Source organism: Lepus europaeus, chromosome X, assembly GCF_033115175.1.
Source record: "Lepus europaeus isolate LE1 chromosome X, mLepTim1.pri, whole genome shotgun sequence".
Classification (NCBI taxonomy): domain Eukaryota; kingdom Metazoa; phylum Chordata; class Mammalia; order Lagomorpha; family Leporidae; genus Lepus; species Lepus europaeus.
In genome coordinates, this window is record NC_084850.1 from 19,698,573 (window position 1) to 19,725,330 (window position 26,758).

The following is a 26,758-nucleotide window of genomic DNA, read 5'->3' on the forward strand; positions in this document are numbered from 1 at the left end:
TGTCATGTACACTTGAAAGTAAGTGTTGACAGAGGGAGAATAGAAGCAGATACGATCATTCTCTTGAGGTCTGCAAGCTGGTATCAACTATCTGGGAGACCATTTAATGATGGTTATTAAAATGTTCATGTCCTTTGATCTACTAATTCCAGTTCTAGGAATTTATCCTATGGAAATAACCCCGAATTTTATTGCAAGAGCATTATTTTCAGCATTCTTTCTAAATAGGGGAGAAATAGAAATAACCAAAGCTTCAGCAAGGGATATTTGGATTTTAAAAAAATACATTATATTACAACCAGATAGGCATCTCTTAAAGTGTATGAAGTAGCTTTATATTTAGCAACATAAATATGCTCAAAGATACATGGTTAGGTGTGGGAATAAAGCAAGTTGAAGAACAGCAGAATTAGTATGGTTCTAACTATTTTTGTAAAAGAACACATATGTATCTATGTTATAACAAGTACAGAAAAATCTAAGAGAATGTACCCTGAACTATTAAGAGGAGTTAACGCAAGGAGCAGTATCAGAGAGGACACTTACTTTGTGTTTTAGATGCCATTGTCTAATTTGTTGCAGAACATGTATTAATTTTACTATCAGAAAAACATAAGGATGAATAAAACATTCATTGTGTTGAATAGAGAAAAAAATAAAATTCAGAAAAAATATTTAAATGTGATACCATATTGACATTGTTATCATTGCTATTTCCTTTCCTCAAATAGGAAACTTTGACAAAGACTCAGAATTTGTGTCAGTGGAGGAAAATGTATAGATCTTCACAAATAATAACATTTCATAAAATCATTCCACATTGGCTGTGTGGAAGAGATTGCAAACATCTCCCATGGTATTAAGTATAGAATAGATAGATTTGCAGCAAATTTAAGACAAATTAGCCATGAAATGGGTTACTGGTACAAAAAAAGAGAAGGCCTTATTTTAATTGACTCAATATTTGTCACAAATATACATATTCACACATATTTATATATATATCATAAATATTCAAGATATTATTTTACCCAGTCTTCTGCAAATTCATGAATAAGACTGGTAATAAGGATCCTTGGCTCTTCATCAAAGATAGAGAAGCTCATTTCAACATTATAGAAGGAAACTGTAATTAAAAATAAAAGGTTAATTTAATTCACTTCATTCAAGAAAGTCAACTACTGTAAATTTGATCAAAGGCTCTCTCTGTTTTAAAGCAAACCAAATAATGACATCTTATTCCTAAACTTTGTTTGACTTAACTCTAAGTCAAGAACCAGCGATTTTGGCTCCATATCTAAGAAAAAAAATAGGATTTTACCATCTCACTTTTGCTTCAGTTATTTGGGAAGTTACATGATTTCTACAGTTGATAGGCACTCTACAAATCTCCCAAATTTTCCGTTTTTGTTGTTGTCCAGCAGATTTCTAGTCCATTCATGGCTAAGCTGAACAACATGTCATAAGATCATTTGTCCTGAAAAAATAGCTATTTTTTTCTTCCTATGTCTTACATTTTGTTTCAGGTTTTTCTCTTTTTTTTTTTTTTTAATTTTTGACAGGCAGAGTGGACAGTAGAGGGAGACAGAGAGAAAGGTCTTCCTTTTGCTGTTGGTTCACCCTCCAATGGCCGCCGCGGTAGCGCGCTGCGGCCGGCGCACCGCGCTGATCCGATGGCAGGAGCCAGGTGCTTATCCTGGTCTCCCATGGGGTGCAGGGCCCAAGCACTTGGGCCATCCTCCACTGCACTCCCTGGCCACAGCAGAGAGCTGGCCTGGAAGAGGGGCAACCGGGACAGGATCGGTGCCCCGACCGGGACTAGAACCCGGTGTGCCGGCGCCGCAAGGCGGAGGATTAGCCTAGTGAGCCGCGGCGCCGGCGGTTTTTCTCTTCTTATTCCCCTCCTTTTGTATATCTTATTAAATTTCTGTTTTGGAATACCGAAAGTTGAAGGAACATTGAAACTTTGAATACTGTGGAAGGCAAACACTCCCTGGCCAGAATAGGCATTCTTAGCCAGCTTGAGGTGGGGATTGGAGAAGGCTGACACCTGCAAATGAGGAGTTCAAATAGCAGGACAGGATAACTTCTGGTCTTCTCTGGTATGTGGTCAACATGATCAACCCTAAGGCCATATGGTAAGGCAGAGTTACTAGTCCATGTTCATATGGCAGCATTATAGTCAGAACACCAAGAACAAAATGGGTGGAAAGGAGGCCGAGAAATTTCATACCAAGGGGGTGGATACTGTGGTACAGCAGGTTAAGCTGCCACTTGTGACACTGACACCCTGTATTAGAGTGCCAGTTCAAGTCCTGGCTGTTCCACTTCCAATACAGCTTCCTGCTAGTGCAACTGGGAAGGCAAGGGGGAAATGGTCCAAGTATTTGGGTTCCTGTAATGCAGATGGGGAATCTGGATGGAGTTTCTGGTTCTTGGCTTTAGCCTGGTCCAGTCTTGGGTGTTGGGAGCATTTGCTGGCTCGCCTCTCTCTGTCACTCTGTCATTCAAATGAATGCATAAGTAAATAAATAAATAAATACTTTTGAAAAAGAAATATCTTGTTAAGTGAAAAGGCATATTTGAATTATACTTCAATAAAGCAATGACAAAAAAGATGACCAGAGAATTCTGTGTTTGGACAAGGTACCCTTGTCTGGGAAAATAAGAAACACCTTCTTTTTTTGTTGTTTTCAGATAACTGGCCACTTTGGAGACACCATGGTATGCATTTTGTTAGGGATGCATTGCATAATGGAACAGTACCTGTGCACTTGGTGCCAATCAGTGAAGTCAATGCTTCTGTAGACGGAGAGGAAAGGGTGGAGTCCATCCAGGTTGTCTCAAAAGAGGAAAAAACTAATGGAGACACAGTCAGTATAGAATTATGTGTCTCTCCAGTGGATATGAGTGAAAATGAGGATCCAGTAGCAGCAAAAATAGCAGTGGTTACATTTATTGGGGAGTCCGGTGTGGGCTTAGAAAAAATTGAAGTACGGGATGCTGATGCAGCTGGTATTCTGCTCCATGCAGATGTTATTGTGGGGCTAGGCAAATGCATGGAATCAAAAGATAGGGGGTAGTCAGTTGTAGAAGGTGATATCCTCATTGTACTAAAGAATGGAGATTGGGACAAAGTCCTGTGATCAGCACTCACAGTAGTTCTGGGCAATGCCTCTGGGGATGTAGAAATGCATACACTGTCATCTGTGAATTTTGTAGACATAGGGAGAAAAATTGGGACACTAGTGGTGATATCATCCATTGTATGTGTAGGAGTGGTCTTGCTGAGTAATATGCTTTTAGTAACAAAGGGTAATGTTGTAAAGTTGGCGAATGGGTGTGCTGGTATCATGTCAGAAGTCCTAAATGTGGATTTTGAGCCCTCCACTGTAGTGGAAGTTATAACATGAGGAGCATTAGATACAGTTGTCAGAGGGGGACCTGAAGGAAAACTAGGTAAGATACAAGTCAGCACAGGTGTAGTGACCTTTGTGATTATAGATCTTGAAGTGGCATCAGAAGAACTTGAAGAGAATGTGGTCCTAGGAGTTCCAGATGTGATTGTTTTCTCAAATGTGTTCTTAATATCAGCCAAAGTGGTAGGGTTAGTTCTTGAAGATGTTGATAATGAAGGGCCCCCAGAAAGCCCAAAGGTAGGAAAAATTTCTAATATAAGAATTGATGGTACCGTCCTAACATCTCTAAATACTGGGTCCATTTGAGAGGCTGTGAATGTTGACAAAGACCCAGAAGCAAGGGATAGAGGCTCTGTTTCCACCTTATTGGTTGTAGCGGCATAAGTAGTAGTGGAAACTGGAAACTGAAAATCTTTTGTTGTGAGTGTGTTCCACAAAGTCATAGGAAGAGACTGGGTGTTATTAGATGTAATTATTATTCCCAGAAGTGGAAGTTCAACCATTTCTGATGTTAGAAGAGAAAAAATATTTGTAATAGAGAACTCGGTCTCAGTACTATGAGGTGAGTAAGAAAATGATGCCCAAGAGGATGGAGTTGCACTGGATGGAATCCATGGAGGGTATGAAACAGGGATGTTCACAGATGTAGCACTTTTTGGTAGTTCAGCTGTGAAAGTATTTTCTAACAAAGAATTCATCTTTCCTGTAGTATAGGTGGCACCTTTTATATTTTTTGTGGGTCCAGGAGTGTTCTTAAAGCTAGTCAAAGATGGGGAAGGTGGGGAAACCTGAAAGTTCAAGGAAGTATGAAGATTATCTGAAGGAGTAGGTGAAAGTACACTTTCAAGGACAGCCATTGTGGAATAAGTACTTCGCTGAGCTGTTATTCTACCATTGCTTAGAGTGGATAGGGAGCTGTTAGCAATTCCAGGTAACATGCCTGCTGTTGCAGCCTCATCTGTTGGTGATGATTGTTGGGTTGTTGATTGAAGTGGTGAAAATTTGGTCTTTGGAATTGAGGAAATAGCTTCCGTGTTCTTATAACTGAGTAAAGAGGAGGCAGTGATGTCTACAAATGGAGTCACTATCTCAGTCACAGTAGACATTGGAATAGTTTTCACAGAGGGGAAATTTGGCTCTGTTGAAAAGGAAAGGAATTCAGCTGTTATCCTGGAAGATACCTCTGTTGTTTCTGAAGCAGTGAAAGCAGAGGAAGTCATTGTACTTTTTGAAGTTGGTCCAGCATAAGCCAGAGGTGTGACATCCAATGCAGATGTTTGTATTGTCATTGTAGTACTAGGGGTAATTGAAGACAATAATATAGAGGATGATCCAGCTGATGAGGAAGTATCAGAAGAAACTGTTGTAGATGAGAAAGTAGAGTCATTAACTGACACTGAGGGCATCTCAGACATAGGCCCAGAAGTGTCTATAGAGGAACTTTTCAAACAACCTGTGTGTGTTGTTTTAGAAGACTTAGTCATTAACATGTCAGTGGTGCAAGAAACCTGTTTGGAGGTCAGGAAAGTGATATTAACTGGCAATGAGGACATCTGGTAAATAGGATTGGATGTTGTCTTAGAGGCCTTTCCAAGAAGTGTTGTAGGTACATTTGGAATGGAAAGGGCTGAAGAGGTCCCATCAGTAGTGATCACTGTAAAGTTGGCATTAGAAACTCTAGTAGTGGAAGGAGACAAAGGCTTGGGAAAAGTATGTGTGCTTTCAGAAATGGAAGGAGCAACTGAAATCATGCCAGGCTGAGTCCTAAGTGAAAGGAAGTGTGAAAGAATTATGTTGATGTTCACAGAATTTGATATTCTGGTTGTCCTGGAAGTTGTGGTATCCACAAATGAAGTATCCAGATGGAATGAGATAGGCTGAGTCACAGGGGTGGAGCTGACTACAGTTTCCATAGTCCTGGGATTATGTGTTGAAAGGGCACTTGTGCTTTCTTTTTCAGGATGCAACAAAGTGATGATTGTAAGATCTTGTGAAGGGAGAGCTGTTTTCCTGTGACTGGTATACATTTCTGAAAGGTGAACATCTACGGTATTACTTGAGGTCAAGATAGGTATAGTCTGTGGGCTCCCAGGAATGGAAGATGAAACTGAGTCCCCGTTAGGTGGAGTTCCAAGTGGAATCTCTGAAGATGAATGTGTTTGATGGCTGGAGATCTGGGGGATCTCAGAAAATCCTGCATCTGACATTTCCAATGTTGAAATGCCCTGGGAGTAGAAAATAAAACAATTTGTTGATGGGGACATTTCTGTCACCTCCATAGTTCTAGGAGTTTTTCCTGGGGAGGTGATCATCTGCTCTTCATCAGAAGATAAGGTAGAGAGGCCAGTCTCCAGTTGGGTGGAGACTTGCGCATCTACCTGATGTGTGGAAGATTGAGAAGTATGGATGTCTATGGAGGTAGCAGGCTTGTGGGCAGAGGTGGGCAGTGGCTTGGTCCTATCAATAGCAGAAGTTTCTGTGATGCCAGTAGTCAGACTAACAACATTTTCACTGGCACTGAGGCTATATGGGAAGCTTGGTTCATAGGTAGAAGTCTCCTCTGCCAGAGATATGGATTGAGTCACCACCAGTTCAGACTTAGTTGAAGTCACAGGAGTGGAGGACACACTAGAAATGTTGTCAGGAGGGAGTTTTGAGCAGACAGCAAAGTATGTGGATGGAGTTACTATGGCAGCTGAAGTGGAGAGAAGGGTGGTCTCAGCCTTAGTTGTAACAGGAGTAGGGGTTCTCAGTGAGGGGACTGGATTTTCTGCCAGAGAGGGCACTTCTATGAGTGTCAACCTGGCAGAGGTCATTGTAGTGGTATGAATTGAGTCACTGTGGGTAGGCAGAGTGTCATTGGGTGTAGAAGCAGTCTGAGCCAAAGGTGGTACCAATGCTTTGGTCTTTGTAGCTGATGACAGAGTCAAGACATCTGAGAGCACAGAGATAGACAAAGCCCTGGCCAGTGTAGAGGGCTCAGGCATGATCACCTTGATCTTGTCAGACACCATCATAGAAGTGACAGCAGAGACATTAACTGGCAGTGAGGACATGTGGCTAACAGGTGTAAGAGTTGCTGAGGGAAGAGTAGCTGAAGACCATGGAAGTAAGATACTAGCAGACAAGGACATAGCTGACTTGTCTGTAGGAGTAGTGGTAAAACTAGTCCCAAATATCCTTGTGGTGGAAGCACCCAGGGCTTCAGGGAATGTCTGCGTGTTCCCAGGATTGAGAGATGGATTTGAATTCCCTTCAGGTGTCTCTGAAGTCCAAGGTGTTGAATAGATATGGATGGAATTAAAAATTTCTGTAGTTGCATTGTATGAATTCTTAGGTGTGCTATTCATCAGTTTTGTTGAAAGCCAACTTTCTTTCACTTCAATAGTTGCAGGTTTATTGCCTGATGGGGTGGTCAACTTTTCTATAACAGGAAAAGGAAAAACAGAGACAGAAGCAGTTATCATTTGTGCTGATTCATCTGTCGCTTCCAGCATTGTTGAAAATGGAGAAACCTCAGTTATTGCTGATATAGTTGATTTTCCCTTAAGATAAGGGGAAATTATTTCTTTTGTCATGGTAGCATTGAGTCTTCGTGTTGTTGCAGATTTTGGCACAGGCACTGTTGTATCTCCAAATGTACTTGTACCATTTGTTTCTGTTTGGGTAGTCTCAGAAGGGCTGTCTTTAGTAGAAAAATTTGGTTTAACATTAGCAAGGGTAGATATTATGCCTACTGGTGGAACAATGGTCCCTTTTGTTATTAAAGAAAGTTCATTTGCTACTACTGTGGACATAGAGCTGGATTTTAGTGGTAAGGTAGTAAGCTTAAATTCAGGCGTATTAGTCACAGATGGGGTTCCAGGAACTGTGGAGAAATTAGCAAACCATGGAGATGTCAATTTGGATAGAGCCACTGTATATTTGCCTGTTGTAGCATCAATGGTACTGGTAGCCACACCCTCTGTGGATGCTTCTGGTGGGGTGATAATTTTAGTAGCTGTGGATGAATGTTCTGTATTGGTAGTACTCCCATGGGATGCTGATGTAAAATTTTCACTAGGCACAAATGTCAGTAAGTTGGTTGTTTTCATAGATTTCTGGTCTGGTTTGGCAGTCCAGGTAGTCTCATTGGTGGAGAATAGATGGGCATATTCATCAGTTATTGATGTGAGATTTGACTCAGATGCCTTGGATGTGGAAACTGACCTAGAGGAAATCAGAGTAATCATGTGTTCACCACCTGTGATGGTATTCTGGGTATGTATTGGCCTTGTGCTTGTGGGAGAAAGTATAGTTTCAGCCATTGTAGGTGTAAATGGGATTCCAGGACTTAAGGCTATGTGTGTAGGCTCAGAATTAATACCTGGCTGTGAACTCCGTGTTCCTGTGAATGTGGAGGGTGTCACAAAAGAAAGGGCCATAAAAGAGATCTTTTCTGACATGGAGTTAGACATGGCACCCTCCACTGTAGGTGAAGAAATGCCCTGCACATTTACAGTTGTTGATTCTGGCTTAGTTGTTCTTAGGGAAGGTGTGATCTGACTAGGCCTAGTTGGGAGTGTCACCAAATGAACTGAAAATGCTATTTCTGTATCAGCTGTTGCCAAGGTAGATGCTGTCTGATTTCTAGGAAATACAGAATCCCCTAGAGCAACAGTGGAGATGAGCACAGACTCAGATGGGAATGTAGATGCAGTCCCAATGTGAGCAGTTGTAGATGAAGCCTGTTCTACTATTGACCAAGATGTATCCCCAGCAGCTGCAGATGCAAGAAATTCCCATCCAGCTGTGGAGAGTGCTCCAATATCTATGGTTCTATGTTTGGGCCAAGATGTTGTAGATATGGATATTGACTCAATGGTTGAGAATAAAGATGTTGGCCTCATAATGGCTGACTGAAATTCGATTGCTAGAGTTTGGGACATAATTGAATTCTTGATAAATCCAGATGTGGTTGGGAAATTAGTAGCCATAGTTGGATAAAAGGTCTCAGTGTCCATGGCACCAGTCATTTTTGTTGTACTTGCACTTTCTGAAGGTAGAACTATAGTTATTTTTATGGAATTGGTAGTCTTGCCTGTGGAGGTACTCTGGGTAGGTAGAGTGAAGTATGCTGAAGCAAACAAAACTTCTGCTGCCAATGTAGCTGTCTCTACCACAGATGTCTTAAAAAGTTTAGGTGCAGTCATTGTTTCCAGAGATGGAGATGTTGTATAGAAATATGATGTGGTTGTGTAACCATTTGCAAAGACAGGCATGCTTTTAGACATCACTGTGGAGGAACGTGATTCTAGTCCAGTAATTTGGGACAGAGTTGTCAGCTCTACTTGTTGAGAAAGACTTGTACTCATTTCTTGAATTGTCATATTTTCAGAAACAACTGAAAAAATCAGAAAGCATATATTACTTTAAATTCAGCCTTAGAAATCAGGGACAATTCTTTAAGAACAAGCTTTGTAATTTCTTTTCATTTTAAGTATCACTGATATAATCAAGTCACTTGATTTTGTGGTTTTCCTTAGGGTGATTTTCTACTTTCTGAAATCTCTGTATGTTTCTTATATCAACCTGGTTAAGCGAGTAGTAGGAGTACATCAATTACACAGTATCTCCATAAAATATACAGGCACTCCTAGAAGACAGACATATGCTAGAGTAGTACACTAATTAAGAGGATTAGCTTTGGAAAAAGAACAATTCCTTGAAAGACACAGCTACCAAAAATTACATAAGAAATAGGTAACTGAATAATCTTATACCTATGAAACAAACTAAATTGTGTAATTGAAAATCTTCTGAAAGAGAGGATCAAATAGATGTAATTCTAAACCATGGCTCCATCACTTACTCATTATGTAACCTTGCACTGGTTACTCACCCTCTGTACTTCAACTTCTTCCTCTGTGGTATGAGGATTACAATAACAGCTGCTTTACACAACTGCTGTAAGACTCAAATGAGTTAAAGTGCATAAAATATTAGAGTAGCACATGGAACACAGTAAGTGCTCAAAATATAGTGGACTTGACTTTGACTTGGTTAAATTTCTATCACTCATTTAAACACTATAGATTGAAAATGCTTTTATTTCGAATCTTAGAATTAAAATTTCTTGAACATATTATACATGTATGTATGTATTATATGTAATATGTATATAATGTATACATTTTTACATATTTGGCATTCTCTTTCCCAAAACGAGGCCATTGAGGATGCTATTTGCTCTATTCAGAAGTCCCTTCAGAGGGCTAACACTGTGGCTTATCAGATTAAGCTGTCAGGTTCCGGTTCAAGTCCTGGCTGCTCAACTTCCAACCCAGCTCCCTGCTAACGCACCTGAGGTACAGATGGATGCTCACTCTCTCTCTGTAACTCTGATTTTGAAATACATAAATAAATCTTTAAAACAGTCCTTCCCACCCTTCTCCAACTGATTAACTTTTATTCATTCTACAGATCACAGTTCATGTGTCTCTTCTTCAGGAAAGCCTACCTTCCTTGACCTCTGCAGCTAAATCAAACAGTGTATTCTAGGCTCTTATTGGCATCTCATATCTCTTTTTCTTTTTGGAAAGATTCTTCTATTTATTTGAAAGGTATAGTTACAAAGAGATAGGGAGAGACAGAGAGAGAGACAGAGAGATCGTCCGTCCACTGGTTCTCTCCCCAGATGGACACAATAGCCCATGCTGGGCCAAGCTGAAGCCAGGAGCTTCACCCCAATCTCCCACGTGGGTAACAGAGGCCCTTGGACCATCTTCCTCTGCTTTTCTGAGGCCATTAGTAGGAAGCTGGATTAGAAGTGGAGCAGCTGGGACACAAACTTATGCCCATAAGGCATGCCAGCGTCACAGGCAATGGTTTAATCCACTAAGCCACAATGCCGGCCCTGTCATACCACTTTTTCATAGTACTTGTCACAGCTACAGTTTTACATGTGTTTGTATGAGTTTATTAATGTCCGTCCTCCTCAGTGGACCATATGGGCAAGGACCTCATCTTTCATTGCTCTCCTCAGTGCCTAGTGCAGTGCCTGGAACATGGTAGATGTTGAATACATATCTCTAAGTTAACGCAGTAATGAAGGCTTAGGCTAGTGTTAGGCAATGTTAAGATCCCTAATCCTACAGTTTTGTTTTAAAGAAAGAATTGACAAGTTGTGGAACAATGATATTTAAAAGATAAAGACAACAGAGAAATTTCCGAGAACTCAAATATTGCTTTTGGGCAATTCAGAGGATAGTAGTGGTATTCATAGAAATAAGAAAATTGGAAAGGCAGCCTCACTTAGAATAAAAATGCCCTGTTCAGATGTGAATAAGAGGAATTTGGGATGGTGGCAGAACAGTAAAATGAAAACGGTGCATAGTAAAATTCAAGGCTGAGTCATAATCTTTCTCTGATTTAAATCACTCACAATGAAATCCTGCATATTGACGTTAGAGAAATTGGAATTTTGATTTATCCACCTGTAAAGCATATTGCCTATGATGCGGGAATAACTGTGGTGGTAGACAACCTACTAACTTGCCTCACTGTCTTGAGCATTAACATTACTCTAAAGTTGCCTATCCAGAAATCCTTAGGTGTGTATAAGATATTCTTTAGAAATTTCTTGTTATAAACAAATGGAATGAGTGATGACCAGAAACCTGCAAATGACTCTACAGATAATCTGATAAAGGTGCACACATTTTTTTAAAAAATTTTTGACAGGCAGAGTGGACAGTGAGAGAGAGACAGAGAGAAAGGTCTTCCTTTACCGTTGGTTCACCCTCCAATGGCCGCTGCGGCCGGCGCACCACGCTGATCCGAAGCCAGGAGCCAGGTGCTTCTCCTGGTCTCCCATGGGGTACAGGGCCCAAGCTCTTGGGCCATCCTCCACTGCACTCCCGGGCCACAGCAGAGAGCTGGACTGGAAGAGGGGCAACCAGGACAGAATCCAGAGCCCTGACCAGGACTAGAACCCGGTGTGCCAGCGCCGCAAGGTGGAGGGTTAGCCTATTGAGCCATGGCACCGGCCAGGTGCACACATTTTAAAGGGGGAAAATCAATTACATTAACACCTACCCTTTTACTTAATTTTATAACAGTATTCAAATTATCAGAGATTTACTGTCTGTTTGACCTTATCATGAAACTGGAGTATTTCAGCAGCATAATATTTATTTCAAGATTCCTGCTTTAAAATTTTTCCACAACAAGTAAAAGAATTGTCATAATCTTGGTTTGCATTTTTGCAGATGGATTTTCCCCAGCCAATTGGCTTAGCAAACCTCTGTTAAAGTGTCGCTTCCAGCACATTTGAGGAATAAGGCAAGACAGAGCCTGAATCACTCTCTACAAATGCATTAATTGTTGAGAGAAGAGTACACAGTTCCTTCCTACTCCTTTACAAATGATTAATGATTGAGTTACATTCACTTTTTAGGAAAACAATAAATCACTAAATATTACAAAAGCCTAAGTTATCTTCATTGATACAACATTCAAAGAGTGTGATTAGAATAAAACATAACAAGTAAAGAGGAACTCATTTAGAAGGCAAGACATGGGAGTTAGACATAGCATTTTTATCAGAAATGGCTAAGCTATAGATATAGCAGTTGTTAACACTTACAGTGAGCATCTCAAAAAAAAAATAGGATTTTGAAGAACAGGGGCTGGAGCTGTGGCATAGTGTGCTAAGTCTTCACCTGGGGTGACAGAATCCCATAAGGGCACCCATTGGTGTCCTGGCCATTCCTCTTCCAAATCCAGCTCTCTGACTATGGCCTGGGAAAGGAGTGGAAGATAGCCCAAAGGTCTGGTCCCCTGCACTATCATGGAAGACCCAGAGGAAGCTTCTGGCTCCTAGCTTCGGATTGGCTCGTCTCTAGACGTTGCGGCCATTTGAGGAATGAAGACCTCTCTCTTTGTCTCTCCCTCTCTCTTTCTGTAGCTCTACATCACAAATGAATAAATAAAATCTTTTTAAAAAATATTTTGAAAAATAAAACAACTGAGTTGAACAAAATTGCCAAGCAGGTGATATTTTAAGTACCAAAGATTTTATAGAAAATAATCTATTTTATATTGTTCCATTTTAACCTGAAGTCTGGATTTGTATATTTCAGTAAATTTACCATTGGATCTTCCAGATACAAGTTTTTTTCCTAGAGTTCTGCTATATCAAACTTTTCCTCTAGCATCTTTATTAATGAAACTCATCTCTTCATTCATTAAAACCACAAAACCAGGTCATCGAGATTGTATTCAATCTTCTCATTTACAGATGAGGCTCAAAGTAGGGCAATGTTGAGAAGATGAGATTTTTCATAGACAAAACATTTAGAGAAGAAACAAGAGTATATGGCAATACTTCAGTATTTACCATCCATACATACATGACTTCAGTTTACATGGAAGCCCCCAAAACCCAGGAGAAAGAAATGAAGAGAATCTCCTCAAAAGAACTAAAGGGAAACAAATCCAGACGCTGAAAGCCAAGTTCTACAAGTACTGAACACTGTAAAAACAGCAATCCCCCAAAATATTGAGACAAAACCTAACAGGAGAGAATCACAATGCTAGACAGAAACATTAATACTGAACTTCTTAGCCCAACTAGAAAATTACAGCCATTCTCTGAAATACCTGCCCCCAAGAATTGTTCATATCCCAGACAAAGACAATCCAATCAAACAACAGATTTTCAAAACCATGATCTATAGAATTAAAGATGCCTTCGAACCCTAAGTCTAGCAATTAATTATAATGGGTTAACTAACATGCTCAAAGCAATTAGCTTGTAATGTAAGCTGATAGTGAATATGAGGGAGTCTTCAAAAAGTTCATGGAAAGGGCCAGCACTGTGGCGCAGCTGGTTAACACCCTAGCCTGAAGCGACAGCATCCCATATGGGCGCCGGTTCTAGTCCCGGCTGCTCCAATTCTGATCCAGCTCTCTGCTATGGCCTGAGAAAGCAGTAGAAGATGGCCCAAGTCCTTGGGCCTCTGCACCCACGTGGGAGACCCGGAAGAAGCTCCTGACTCCTGGCTTCAGATCGGCGCAGCTCCGGCCGTTGCAGCCATCTGGGGAGTGAATCATCAGATGGAAGACCTCTCTCTCTACCTCTCCTCTCTCTGTGTAACTCTGACTTTCAAATAAATAAATAAACCTTTTTAAAAAAGTTCATGGAAACATGTATTATATATTACAAAGAAATTATACACGGATTTCAAAAATTCTGTGCCAATATACACTCATCATTTAATTCTGTTTTTCATGAATTTTTGAAGTATCATCACATAAATTTTTTGATAACTTATTTTGTTTATTGGTGTCCTTTTTGTCTTCATCTACATGTAATTTTATTTTCCTAAATTTCAGTAATTCAGACTTTCTGTGCTCCCATCATTTCTAATGAGTGAAGTTCACTGTACTTCTGCCACACCAATTTTTCTTTCTCCATATGAGGTGGGAATTTTTGGGGGGATCCCTAAATACTGCATTTATCTCCACTGAATTTATGCCTGTCCTGCTCAGAAAAGAAAATTCTGTATGATAGCTACCATGGTAGCCACATCATCGCCATTATTTTTGCTGCAATCTACTTCTACAGACACAGAGAGAGAGAGAGAGAGAGAGAGAGAGCGAGAGAAGCTTCCATTGCCCAAGAACTGATGTTGTAAGTGCAGACTTCAACTTGAATAAGATAGCTTAAATCCACTTTTCTTTGCACCTCCCCAATAAGCACAACTACAGATACTGAAAATTATGTAAGAGACAACCAAAGAAGAATCATAAAAGATGTTAGGTGGAAAGCAAATTGATTTTAGATCCCAGGAGTAGAGGAATGACATAGTTCAGGGCAACTTGCCTAATATGAAAGAACAACTGAGATCCTATGTTTTCCAATTCTCAAATGAGTAACAGAAAACAATCCAAATAGACTCATTCCCCTTTCGGATCAAATGGGAGTTCCTCTGACATCGGACAAGCCTGACAACACAAGTAAGGAGGATTTATGGATATTCTGTTGACAATAAGCAGCCAAAGGAATCACATTCCTTCCTTGCCAGGACTGAGTCTCCCACCCCTACCAGAAGACATAGGCTGAAAGGAACTTGGTCTGAGAAAGCTATTTGTTCCCAATGCCCCAAGAGTCTCCTCACCTACATCAAAGTACTAGTGAGAGGAATTGAAGAAGACATAAAGAATTGGAAAATACTTCCATGTTCGTGGATTGAAGAAAATGATACTATTAAAGTGTTCATACTTAGCAAGTCAATTTATAGATTCAACAAAATCTCCATCAAAATATCAATGATATTCTTCACAGAACTAGTAGAAAATAATCCCAAAAGTTATATGGAGGCACAAAAGATCCCAAATAGCCATAGGAATCTCAACCTAAAAGAACAAAGCTAAAGGCATCACAATACCTCATTTCTAGACATACTAGAGTCATAGTTATCAAAACTGAATGATACTGACACAAAAACAGACACATAGATCAATGGAACAGAATAGATTCCAGAAATTAATCCATTCATCTACAGGCAATTGGCTCTTAACACAGTTATCAAAAATATACACTGGAAAAATAACACTTTCTTCAATAAATGATAATGGGAAACTGGATAGCCATATATACATTAAATGCTGACACCACCATCCCCTCATTGTATACAAAAAATCAACTTGAAACAGATCAAAGAGCTACATATAAGACTTGAAACTACTACAAGAAAACATGAAGAAACACTTCAAAACATTGGTACAGGAGGCAATATTTTGAATAAGACACCAAAAACATAGACAAATGGGATTAAATCAAAGACACTTCAGCACAGCCAAAAAAAAAAATCAACAGAATGAATAGATAGGTGACAGAATGGGAGAAAGTGTCTGTAAGCTGTATGTCAAACAGAACAGTAATTTCCAGAATATATCAGAAACTCAAAAACTCAGCAGCTAAAATATAAACAATACAGTTAAAATAGGTAAAGCATCTGAAGAAACATTTCTCAGGAGAAGAAATACAAATGGCGAACAGATAAATGGGAAAAAAATGCTCAATATAATCAGCCATCAGGGAAATGCAAACCAACTGACTCCAGTTAGAATGACTATTATCAAAGAGATAAAAAATAAATAATGCAGGTAAGATTGTAGGGAAAAGGGAAACTTTACACGCTATTGGTGAGAATTCAAATTAGTTCAACCACATAGAACTAAAAGTAGCTATGCCATATGACCTAGGAATCTCACTTTGGGGCATATATGCAAAGGAAATTAAATTAGCATATGAAAGAGATCTCTGCACTCCAATGTTCATTGTGACACTATTCACAGTAGCCAAAGTATGGAATCAACCAAAATTTCCATCAGTGTAGAAAAGCATAAAGAAAATGTGATACATATACACAATGGGATACTATTAGGCCATAAAGTAGGAAGTAATATTGTCATTCACAACAACATGGATGAAAGCATATGTCATCATGTTAACCAAAATAAGCCAAGCACAGAAAGATAAGTGCTATATGATTTTACTCATATTTACTATAAAGGTGACTACCAGAGGCTGGAGAAAGTAGGATTGAGGGGGAGATTGGGGAAGGTTACTTAATGGGTACCAAGTTACAGTTTAATAGGTGCAAGATGTTCCAGTGTTCCATTACACAGCAGAGTTACTAATATAATACTTACTAATATAATTACTAATATAATAATGTATATTATTTTTCAAAAAACCAGAAGAAAAGATTTTAATGTTTTCATCATAAAAGTGAAAAGTATTTGAGGAGATAGGTGTGTTTACCCTGATTGGAGATTACACAATGTAAAGCTATATTGAAACATCACATCATATTCCTAAATATGTAAAATTTTCTGTCTGAAAAAATTTTTTAAATGTTTTAAAAGAACATGTAGAAGATGAAATAAGAGGCACAATTTATTGATAATTGCTCCAGTAAAAATAAAAAGTTTAGAATACACCTAATAAAACATATGTATGATGAAAATCACAAAATACTAAAGAAAAAAAGTTGAAACTTTTTCTTAAAAAAGGAGGGGAGGCATACTGTGTTCATAGACTGAAAAATTCAACATAATAAAGATGTCATCAGCACTCCCCAAATTGATATACAACGATCATGCAATTCCTATCAAAATTTCAGACAGGTTTTGTGTAGACATGGACAGGATTAGTCTAAATTCTCACAGAAATGCAGAAGGCATAGAATAACTAGGCCTATTTACAAAGAATAACATGAGAGGAATCATCCTACCCCAAATTAAGTCTTACTGTACATCTATAGCATCAGGACAGTGTGGTATCAGCAAAGGGATAAACACATAGATGAATGAAACAGAAAGAAAACTCAGAAATACACCTGCACAAATATGCTCAAGTAATTTGACAAAAATACAAAATCAATCCAATAAAGGAAGGACAGCCTTTTCAATAAATAGTACTGAAGCCATTGGACATTCACAGACAAAAACAAGTGAACCTAGATCATAGATGATCTATAGAACATAGATCAATGGAACAGAATAGAGAACCCAGAAATTAATTCACGTACACACAGCCAATTGATTTTTTTTTTTGACAGGCAGAGTGGACAGTGAGAGAGAGAGAGACAGAGAGAAAGGTCTTCCTTTTCCGTTGGTTCACCCCTCAATGGCCGCTGCGGCAGGCGTGCTGCGGCCAGTGCACCGCACTGATCCGAAATCAGGAGCCAGGTGCTTCTCCTGGTCTCCCATGCGGGTGCAGGGCCCAAGGACTTGGGCCATCCTCCACTGCACTCCCAGGCCACAGCAGAGAGCTGAACTGGAAGAGGAGCAACCGGGACAGAATCCGGCACCCTGACCGGGACTAGAACCTGGTGTGCTGGTGCTGCAGGCGGAGGATTAGCTTATTGAGCCTCGGAGCCTGCTCAGCCAATTGGTTTTTGACAAAAGTGCCCAGACCATGCATTGGAGTAAGGATAATCTCTTCAATAAATGCTGCGGGAAAACTGGAGGTACATGTGTAGAAGAACGAAACATCATCCCTAACTCTCACCATATACAAAAATCAGCTAAAGATGGATCAAAGATCTAAATTGAAGACCTAAGACTATGAAGTTGCTGGAAGAAAATGTAAGGAAGGGACCTGTGCTGTGGTGCAGTGGGTTAATGCCCTGGCCTAAAGCACTGGCATCCCATATGAGTGCCAGTTCGAGACCCGGCTGTTCCACTTCCTATCCAGCTCTCTGCTATGACCTGGGAAAGCAGTAGAAGATGGCCCAAGTCCTTAGGCCCCTGCACCCGCGTGGGTGATTGGGAGGAAGCTCCTGGTTCTTGGCTTCAGATCGGCGCAGCTCCGGCCGTTGTGGCCAATTGAGGAGTAAACCAGTGAATGGAAGACCTCTCTCTCCCTCTCTGTCCTTCCCTCTCTCTCTCTCTCCTTCCCTCTCCCTCTCCCTCTCCCTCTCTCTCCCTCTCTTCCTCTCCTCTCTCTCTGTGTAACTCTTTCAAATAAATAAATAAATCTTTAAAAAAAAAAGAAAATGTAAGGGAAACACTTCAAGACATTGATGTAAGGGATGACTTCTGGGATAAAAGCCTCAAGCCACAGACTAGATAAATGAAGACTAAATAAATGGGGCTATATCAATCTCAGAAGCTTCTGCAGAGCAAAGGATACAATCAGTGGAGTGAAAAAACATCCAACAGAATGGGAAAAAATATTTGGAAGCTACCTATCTGACAAAGAATTACTATTCAGAATATATCAGCAACTCGAAAAATTCAACAACAAAGAAACAACCAATCCAGCTAGGAAATGGGCAAACTGGGACCAGCGTTGTGACATAGTGGTTTAAGTTGCTGTGACATCGGCATCCCATATGCGCACTGGTTCTTGTCCTGGCTTCTCCATTTCAGATCCAGCTCCCTGCTAATGTGCCTGAGAAAGCATCAGAAGACAGCAGCCCAAGTGCTAGGGCCCCTGCAACCATGTGGAAGACCCAGGTGATGCTGCAGACTCCTGACCGAGGCCTGGTCTAATCCTGCCTGATGCAGCCATTTGGAGAATGAACCAGAAGATGGAAGTGTGCTGTTTCTCTCTCTCTTTTTCTCTCTCTCTTTCTCTCCCACCTCTGTTTGTAACTCTGCCTTTCAAATAAATAAATCTATTTTGTTGCTATTTATGCTACAGTGTTTTTTTTTTTTTTTGACAGAGCAGAGTGGACAGTGGGAGAGAGAGACAGAGAGAAAGGTCTTCCTTTACCATTGGTTCACCCTCCAATGGCTGCTGTGGCCGGCGCACTGCGGTCGGCACACTGCGCCAATCCGAAGCCAGGAGCCAGGTGCTTCTCCTGGTCTCCCATGCGGGTGCAGGGCCCAAGCACTTGGGCCATCCTCCACTGCCATCCTGGGCCACAGCAGAGAGCTGAACTGGAAGAGGGGCAACCAGGACAGAATCCGGCGCCCCGACCGGGACTAGAACCTGGTGTGCCGGCCGGCACCGCAGGCGGAGGATTAGCTTATTGAGCCGCGGCACCAGCTGCTATAGTTATTTTTTAAATTAACTTTTAAAATTTTTTAAGGTAAACAAGTTTCATGTATTTCATATACACCAATTTAGGAACATAATTATACTTCCCACCTTACTCTCCTACCTGCCCATGCTCCCACCCTTCTTTCTCCTTTCTCTCTTATTCTCTTTCTTAATTTTTACAATGATCTACTTCCAATTTACTTTATACTCATAAGATTAACCATACACTAAGAATTCAACAAATAGTAAGGAAAAAAAAACACTATTTCTCAACAGTAGAAACAAGGGCTGTAAACAATCATCCAATCTCTATACATTACATTTTTTTGGTACTCTTATTAGTAGATCAGGGGAAACATATGGTTACTTGTGGTTTGGGAAATGGCTTATTTCACTAAGTATAATGGTTTCTGCTTGTATCCATTTCATTGCAAAAGACAGGATTTCATTCTTTTTTACAGCTTTGTAGCATCCCATACTGTATATATACCACAATTTCTTTATCCAGTCATCAGTTAATGGACATCTGGGTTGACTTAGCTATTGTGAATTGAGTTGCAATAAACATTAGGATACAGATAATTCTTTCATATGCTGATTTCATTCCCCTTGGGTAAATTCCCAGGAGTGGGACTGCTGGGTCATTCCCAGGAAGCTCCATACTGTCTTCCACAGTGGCTGCACCAGTTTACATTCCCACCAACAGTGGATTAGGGTACCCTTTCCCCCACATTCTCAACAGCATTTATTGTGTGTTGATTTCTGTATGAGAACCATTCTAACTGGGGTGAGGTGAAACCTCATTGTGGTTTTGATTTGCACTTCTCTGAAAATTAGTAATCCTGAGCATTTTTTCATGTGTCTGTTGGCCATTTGAATTTCTTCTTTTGAAAAATGCCTGCTCAAGTCTTTTGCCTATTCTTCTTTTTTAAAATTTTATTTAAGATATACAAGTTTCATGTATTTAATATATACAGATTTAGGAACATAGTGATACTTCACACCCATTTCTTAACTGGATTATTTGTTTTGTTGTTGTTGAGTTTCTTGAGCTTTTCATAGATTCTAGATATTAATCCTTTATCAGTTTCACAGTTTGCATATATTTTCTCCCATTCTTTCAGTTGCCTCTTCAGTTTGCTGAATGTTTCCTAAATGGGCAAAGGACTTCAATATACAGTTCTCAAAACAAAAAAATACAAATGGCCAACACACATATAAAAAATGCTCAGGACCAATGCCCATCAGGAAAATGTAAATCAAAGCCATAATGATTATAACTTCACCACTGTCAGAATGGCTAAAATCCATAAGACAAGGAGTAACAAATACTGGCAAGGATGTGAAAAACGTAAATTATTGCAGCCACTGTGGAAAAGTGTGGCAATTTCTTAAGTAACTAGAAATAAACTTGCCATGTGATCCAACAATCCTGCTACTGGGTATATACCCAAAAGACATGAACACGTTGTATCAAAGAGATACTTGCACCAATATGTTTATAGCAGCACTGTTCACAATAGTCCAAATATGGAATCAACAAAGATGTCCCTCATCAAATGAATGGATAAAGAAAGTGTGTTTTATATTTATGTGTGTGTGTCTACATGCACAGTGGAATATTATTCAGCTATAAAATAGAATGAAATTCTACTATTTGCTTCAAAATGGATACAACTGGAGGAAATAATGTGAAGTGAAATAAGCTGGACACAAAAAGACAAATACCATGTGTTGTTCCTTACATGTGAGAGCTAAAATTCAAAAAGAAAAAAAGTCAAAAATAAAACCAAAAAAAGAAGAAAATGCCTGTGTGTATCAGTACTGGTACAAATATACTTTTGTCAAATTTTGTTTTATATATTTATCAAACTAATGGTTAAGAATATTATACTACTATAGTTTAATGATCTGTGCTATTTACTGTATATGGGTGAAATGCTCATCTGTTCATTTGATTATTGTTTGTAGCCCTTGTCTATATTCCTACTAAACCAGGAACTTTTTATATTTTATGGATTGAGCTCTTTACTTAGTGGATTATTAAGCCCTTGACTTTAATGTAAACTTAAAATATGTTATCTCAAAAACTAAGAAAGAAAAAAAAAGAAATGAAGAAAGATAAAGAGAGAGAAAACAAGGGGAGGGTCAGAGTCAGGGAGAGATAAGACAGAAAGGAATATCATCATATTCTTAGAAATGTATCTATGAATAACAATGAATCTGATCATTTTGTATTAATATCAAATTAATGTGAAAAAATAAAGTATAAGATGGTACCAATACAATCTACACATTAGATGAAAATATTTACAAAAGACATATCCATCAAAAGACTGTAATATATAAAGAATTTCAAAACTCAAAAATAAAACAATTTGATTTTTTCAAGGGGCAAAACAAAAGTGAGCAGACATTTCAGTGATAAAGATACACAGATGGCAAATAAGCAGGAAAAGATGTTTAACATCATCAGTCCCCAGGGAAATACAAATTAAAACCATGATGAAATATCACTACACATTTATGAGAATAACTGAAATAAAAAATAGTGACAACATAAAATGCTGGCAATCATTCAGAGAAACTGGGCCACTCATTCCTTGTAGAAATATAAGCTAATACAGCCACTTGGAATAACAGTCTGGCTGTTTCTTAGAAAAGCAAGCCTGCAATTGCCACATGTAGGCATTGTACTACCATTCTGAGTATTTACCCCAGAGAAATGAAAACATATGTTCACACAAAAACCTGTACACAAATGTTTATAACAGTGTTTTTAGATAATAACTAAAAATAGGAACCAGTGCAGATATCTTTCAACAGGTGAATACCATGGACTCAGCAATAAAACAGAACAAACTATTGATACACAAAGAAAAAAAAATCCAAAAAGGTACATCCTGTGTGATTGCATTTTTGTACTTTTTTGAAATAAGGAAACCTTAGAAATGGAGTACAGATTAGTGGTTAACAGTAGTATGTAAAGAATGGAGCAGGGCAAAGGGAAAGTACGGGAAGGAGGTGAATGTGGTTATAAAATGGCCATGCAAGAGATATTTGTGATATTAGAACGTTCTGTATCTTGACCGTAGTAGTAGATACACAAACACAAGTGACAAAGTTGATTGAACTTAATTTGCACAAATGAATAAAGTGAAACTGAAGAAATCTGAATACAATTGATGGGTTGTATCCATGTCAATATTTTGGTTGATATAAGATGGTAATTCAAAAAGTTCATGGAAATGTGTATTTTGAGAAACTATGCTTAGATTTCAAAAATTTTTTTTCCAAAATACACTTATATTTTAATTCCATTTTTCATGAACTTTTTAAAGTACTCTTGTACTACAGTTTTACAAAACCTTACTATTGGGTGAAATTGTACAAAGTGTACAAGGGATTTCCAACTGTATATGAAACTAATTATTTCAATTAAAAACTCAGTTAAAAAATAGCAATTACCAAAGTCCATACTACACAGGGAGCTGAGCATTAATCAAGTGCCCATTAGTACTGGAAGAATAGCAGAAGCCATGTAATCAACCTCCATCTTTGGAGGGTTTGTAAACATGTTCACATTCACTCTCTCCCATTTGTGAACAAGTGATCACTTTTACAGGTGATTTACATGAGCCTTGTTGTTCTTGTATGGTAAAGTGGGGGATAATCCATGTTAAATTGGGGGGGTATGAATTTAATTGCCATTTCCTCTTTCATCCTAGACAAACTTGTATTGTAATCATTGGGAGCTAGAGAACAGAAGTATAGAGTAACTGAATATTTATGAAACATTTTGTTGTAGATGTACCTGCCAACAGAATATTAAGTAGAACATTTACTAAAGTACCACATTCTGGTTGTGATTTGGGTATATCTCCTCACATTAAATCTGTGTGTTGTTCTAGTCCACATCTTGCATCTAGCTTTTGTTTTCAATCATGACCTCTGAAAATATAATTCAGTGAGTTGATTAGGTTTCTGAGAGATGATGGTGACCAGAAACTGACACAAACAGATCTGCCTGTAGAGTAGAAAAAATATGTAATGAGTATCTTTAAGTTGATGAGATGAAATTTTTTTTCAAAATGGTGTCTGCATTCAGTTTCCAGAAAAGGACATGAAAAATGAACCTTGTGATCAAGAGAGAGAGGCTAGAGCTTCCACCTCAGAGCCTATAGGATAATGTCACCCTGTGCAGGAGAATACAAATAAGGAGGCTTTGAGCAAACTACAAACAGCTCATGCTTATCTTTCATGATGAAAAACGAGGATAGCACAGAAAATTGATGTACAAGGGCAAGACCAAACTGCCTTTTAGCTAGTAGAGTCCATCACCATGGAATCTTTTCTATCACAGCTGATAATTGGATAGAGGGGATTAATAAGGGGACCAAACAAAGGCCTTTAGAAAGTACATAAAGTATACAGCCCATGTTAGAATAATTTCAGAATGGCCAGTTCATGGAGTAATTCATAGCAGCTGGAGCACTAGATCAATTAATATTTCTCAGCAAATCAATGATCCATGGATACAGGCACCCTATGTTTTGATACAGGTTAGATTTCCCAGGATGTGCTCAAATCATGTGATTTCTTTCTTTTTAATAAAGGAGATTTCTCAAACATATAACTAAGTGAGGGTTGGCATTTGGCACGATTGCTAAGATGCCACTGGGGATGCCCTCATTCCATATCAGAATACGTAGGTTCAAATTCTGGCTCTTTTTCTAATTCCAGATTCCTACTAATGTGTAATCCTGGAGGCAGCAAATGATGACTCAAGTATTTGGAGACCTGCTACCCACGTGGGAAATCTGTATGGAGTTCAGAGCTTGTATCTTGAGACTAGTCCAGCTACAGCTGTTATGGGCATTTGGAAAGCTAACAAGCAAATGGAAGATTCTCTTTCTCTCTCTAATAATTTTTTTAAATAATGCCACTAATTTTTAAGTGTATAACTAGTTTTAATCTACATGTCTTTGGAAGACTCTTAATCTTCATACATTCACAAATCAGAACAAGTCCTTTGCTGAAAATTATGCTCACCATTCCTACAGAGGAAACTTAGTCCTTAATGATTGATTCAAGACATTTCTGTCACCATTCATTACTTTTGAGATTCACTAGACTTTTGTCACAGCTCAAAACTGAAAATAACTTAAAAGTCCTTCAATGGAGTTTGTTGAATAAATGACAGAATACCCTTATTCAGTTCCCTTCCAAAATAATCAGGTTGATCTACATTTTATGACATAGAAATACCTCTAAAATACGTTAATAAATTTTAAAAACATATGAAAGGGGTTGGCACTGTGGTATAGTGGGTAAAGCCACTACCTGTAGCGCCGGCATCCCATACAGGTACCGATTTGAGTCCTGGCTGCTCCACATCTGATCCAGCTCCCTGCTAATGAACTTGGGAAAGCAACAGCAGAGGATGGCCCAAGTGCTTGGGCCCCTGCCACCCATGTGGGAGACCCAGATAAAGTTTCTGGCTCTTGGCTTTGGCCTGGCCCAATCCTGAAATATTGTGGCCATTTGGGGAGTGAACCAGCAGATCTCTCTCTCTCTCTCTGTCTCTGTCTCTCTGTCTCTCATTCTCTCTCTGTAACTCTGCCTTTCAAATAAATAAATAAATCTAACATGATTTTTTTTAAAAAAATGCAGAAAGCAATACATATAATTATTTAAATTATGAAAATAAAATAAAAGAATATTTAGGCCGGCGCCGTGGCTCAACAGGCTAATCCTCCGCCTTGCGGCGCCGGCACACCGGGTTCTAGTCCCGGTCGGGGCACCGATCCTGTCCCGGTTGCCCCTCTTCCAGGCCAGCTCTCTGCTGTGGCCAGGGAGTGCAGTGGAGGATGGCCCAAGTGTTTGGGCTCTGCACCCCATGGGAGACCAGGATAAGCACCTGGCTCCTGCCATCGGAACAGCGTGGTGCGCTGGCCGCAGCGCGCTACCGCGGCGGCCATTAGAGGGTGAACCAACGGCAAAGGAAGACCTTTCTCTCTGTCTCTCTCTCTCTCACTGTCCACTCTGCCTGTCAAAAAAAAAATTAAAAAAAAAAAAGAATATTTAAATCTAAGCACAAGTTACATAGTTTCTCCAAGGATACATAAGAAGTTCTTCACAGTCATTACTTTTGTGAAAAAATGCTTGGGGTAAGGTATTAAACGAAAAGGATAGTATTCCTTTAGATTTAGATATATTTATATTTTAAAATTTTCACTATTAATTTTATTTAAAGAGAAAAATCAATTTTGATGTGTAATTAAATTAATAATAAATTCTACTATTGGAGATGTCTCCTACGAAATTGCAAACCCACATATGCATGAAGAAATTTATTGCAACATTATTTATATCTGCAAAAATTGGAAGGAACTTAAATGTTCATCAATGGTGGGTTAGATAAATAAATTATGTTACATCTATACAAAGGAATACAGGTAACCTTAAAACCAAATCTAAAAGTGCTTATGTGCCCATGAGAATATTAAATTAAATTAGATCAAGTTTTAGAACAATATGTATGTTTCTAAATATTATTTATTCTTGATTTTCTGGACTATACTCATACACACACACACACACACACTTATCATAAGCTCATTGGAAAAAAAAAAAGTTTAAAAATAGGTACCAGAGAACAATGGGGAGAACAATGGAAGGGTAGCTTTTACTTTATAGTTCATATACTTTGCATTGTTTAAATCCATTTTGTTCACAAAGAAATAATAAGGAAAGGGTTCTTAAAAATAACTCCAAAACTAAATTTCTAATGAACAACAACTGTTATCATTTATCACTGTGCTAAGTATTCCTGAGACATCTCCAACTATAGTGAATATTTGTTTATTAAACCCAGGTATGGGTCATATTTTGCATTAAATGTTCCCCCAAAAGTCTTGTCCTCATATATATATATATATATGTATATATATATATAATATTCATGTGTAAATAGATTTATTGAGATTTATAACCTAGAAATGTGCTCATTAAAATTTATTTTTAAAGGTCATAATCCTTCTATGGACAATAAAAACCTGATGTAGGCACTCATACATATTCATATATTTCTCCCTTTTCCTAGATGTCATACAGCCAAGTCAGAAGCAGGGCAAATACCAGAGTATTACAGCTCCTTCAGTAGTGAGGTCAGCAACAATGGCAGCCTCATTTCCCCAGATAGGTTACCAACACCAATCACAGATTCCTTTGAAATAGTTCTGTGTGGTGTGGAAGTGAAAAGAATATGGGATCTGCAACCAGAAGAATCTTTGTCCAAACACCGGCTCCACTGTTTATTTGATTGGTGATCTCAGGTAATTTATTTAATCCCTTTGAGCCTCTCTTTTCTCACCTATGAAATACCTGGCACACAGTAAGAACTTAGTAAAATATGGCAATTATCATGTCGTGTTATAATGTGATGGAAACTATAGACTGTCCTTAGAAAGAAATCCACCTGGAATTGTTAAAGTTTGCATACAATTTCAAGGATTTTGCCAGTTCCTTCAAACCCATTTTGGTCCTCAGGTTAGGAAGTCCTGGTCTGGGATTTAGAAAGAACAGTTGAAGAAACCTGAATAGAACACAGAACATTTTCTACTTTTGTTGCTCAACTTCCATTTTAGGTTGTGCTTAGTCTGTGTGTTGTATTGGATTATTGTGTTCATTAGTCCCACAAAGAGTCAGTCAAAAGAGTTGGATTGCACATTAAAAATGTACAAAAGTGCTGGCTGAATAAGTAAGGGTGTCTAGCTCTTTAACACATCACTTA

The 26,758-nt window shown here is 38.8% G+C and overlaps 1 protein-coding gene across 1 annotated transcript in view; it reads right to left on the reverse strand.

The window, feature by feature from the left end:
- Nucleotides 1-26,758, reverse strand: part of ADGRG4 (adhesion G protein-coupled receptor G4) — a gene marked incomplete at its 5' end in the record, with an annotated part of 147,022 nt that overhangs the window by 111,823 nt on the left and 8,441 nt on the right. Inside the window, 2 exons of the mRNA XM_062182999.1 lie at nucleotides 1,032-1,126; nucleotides 2,767-8,802. Of these exons, the coding sequence (XP_062038983.1) occupies nucleotides 1,032-1,126; nucleotides 2,767-8,802 (6,131 nt within the window). The remainder of the gene's footprint in view (nucleotides 1-1,031; nucleotides 1,127-2,766; nucleotides 8,803-26,758) is intronic.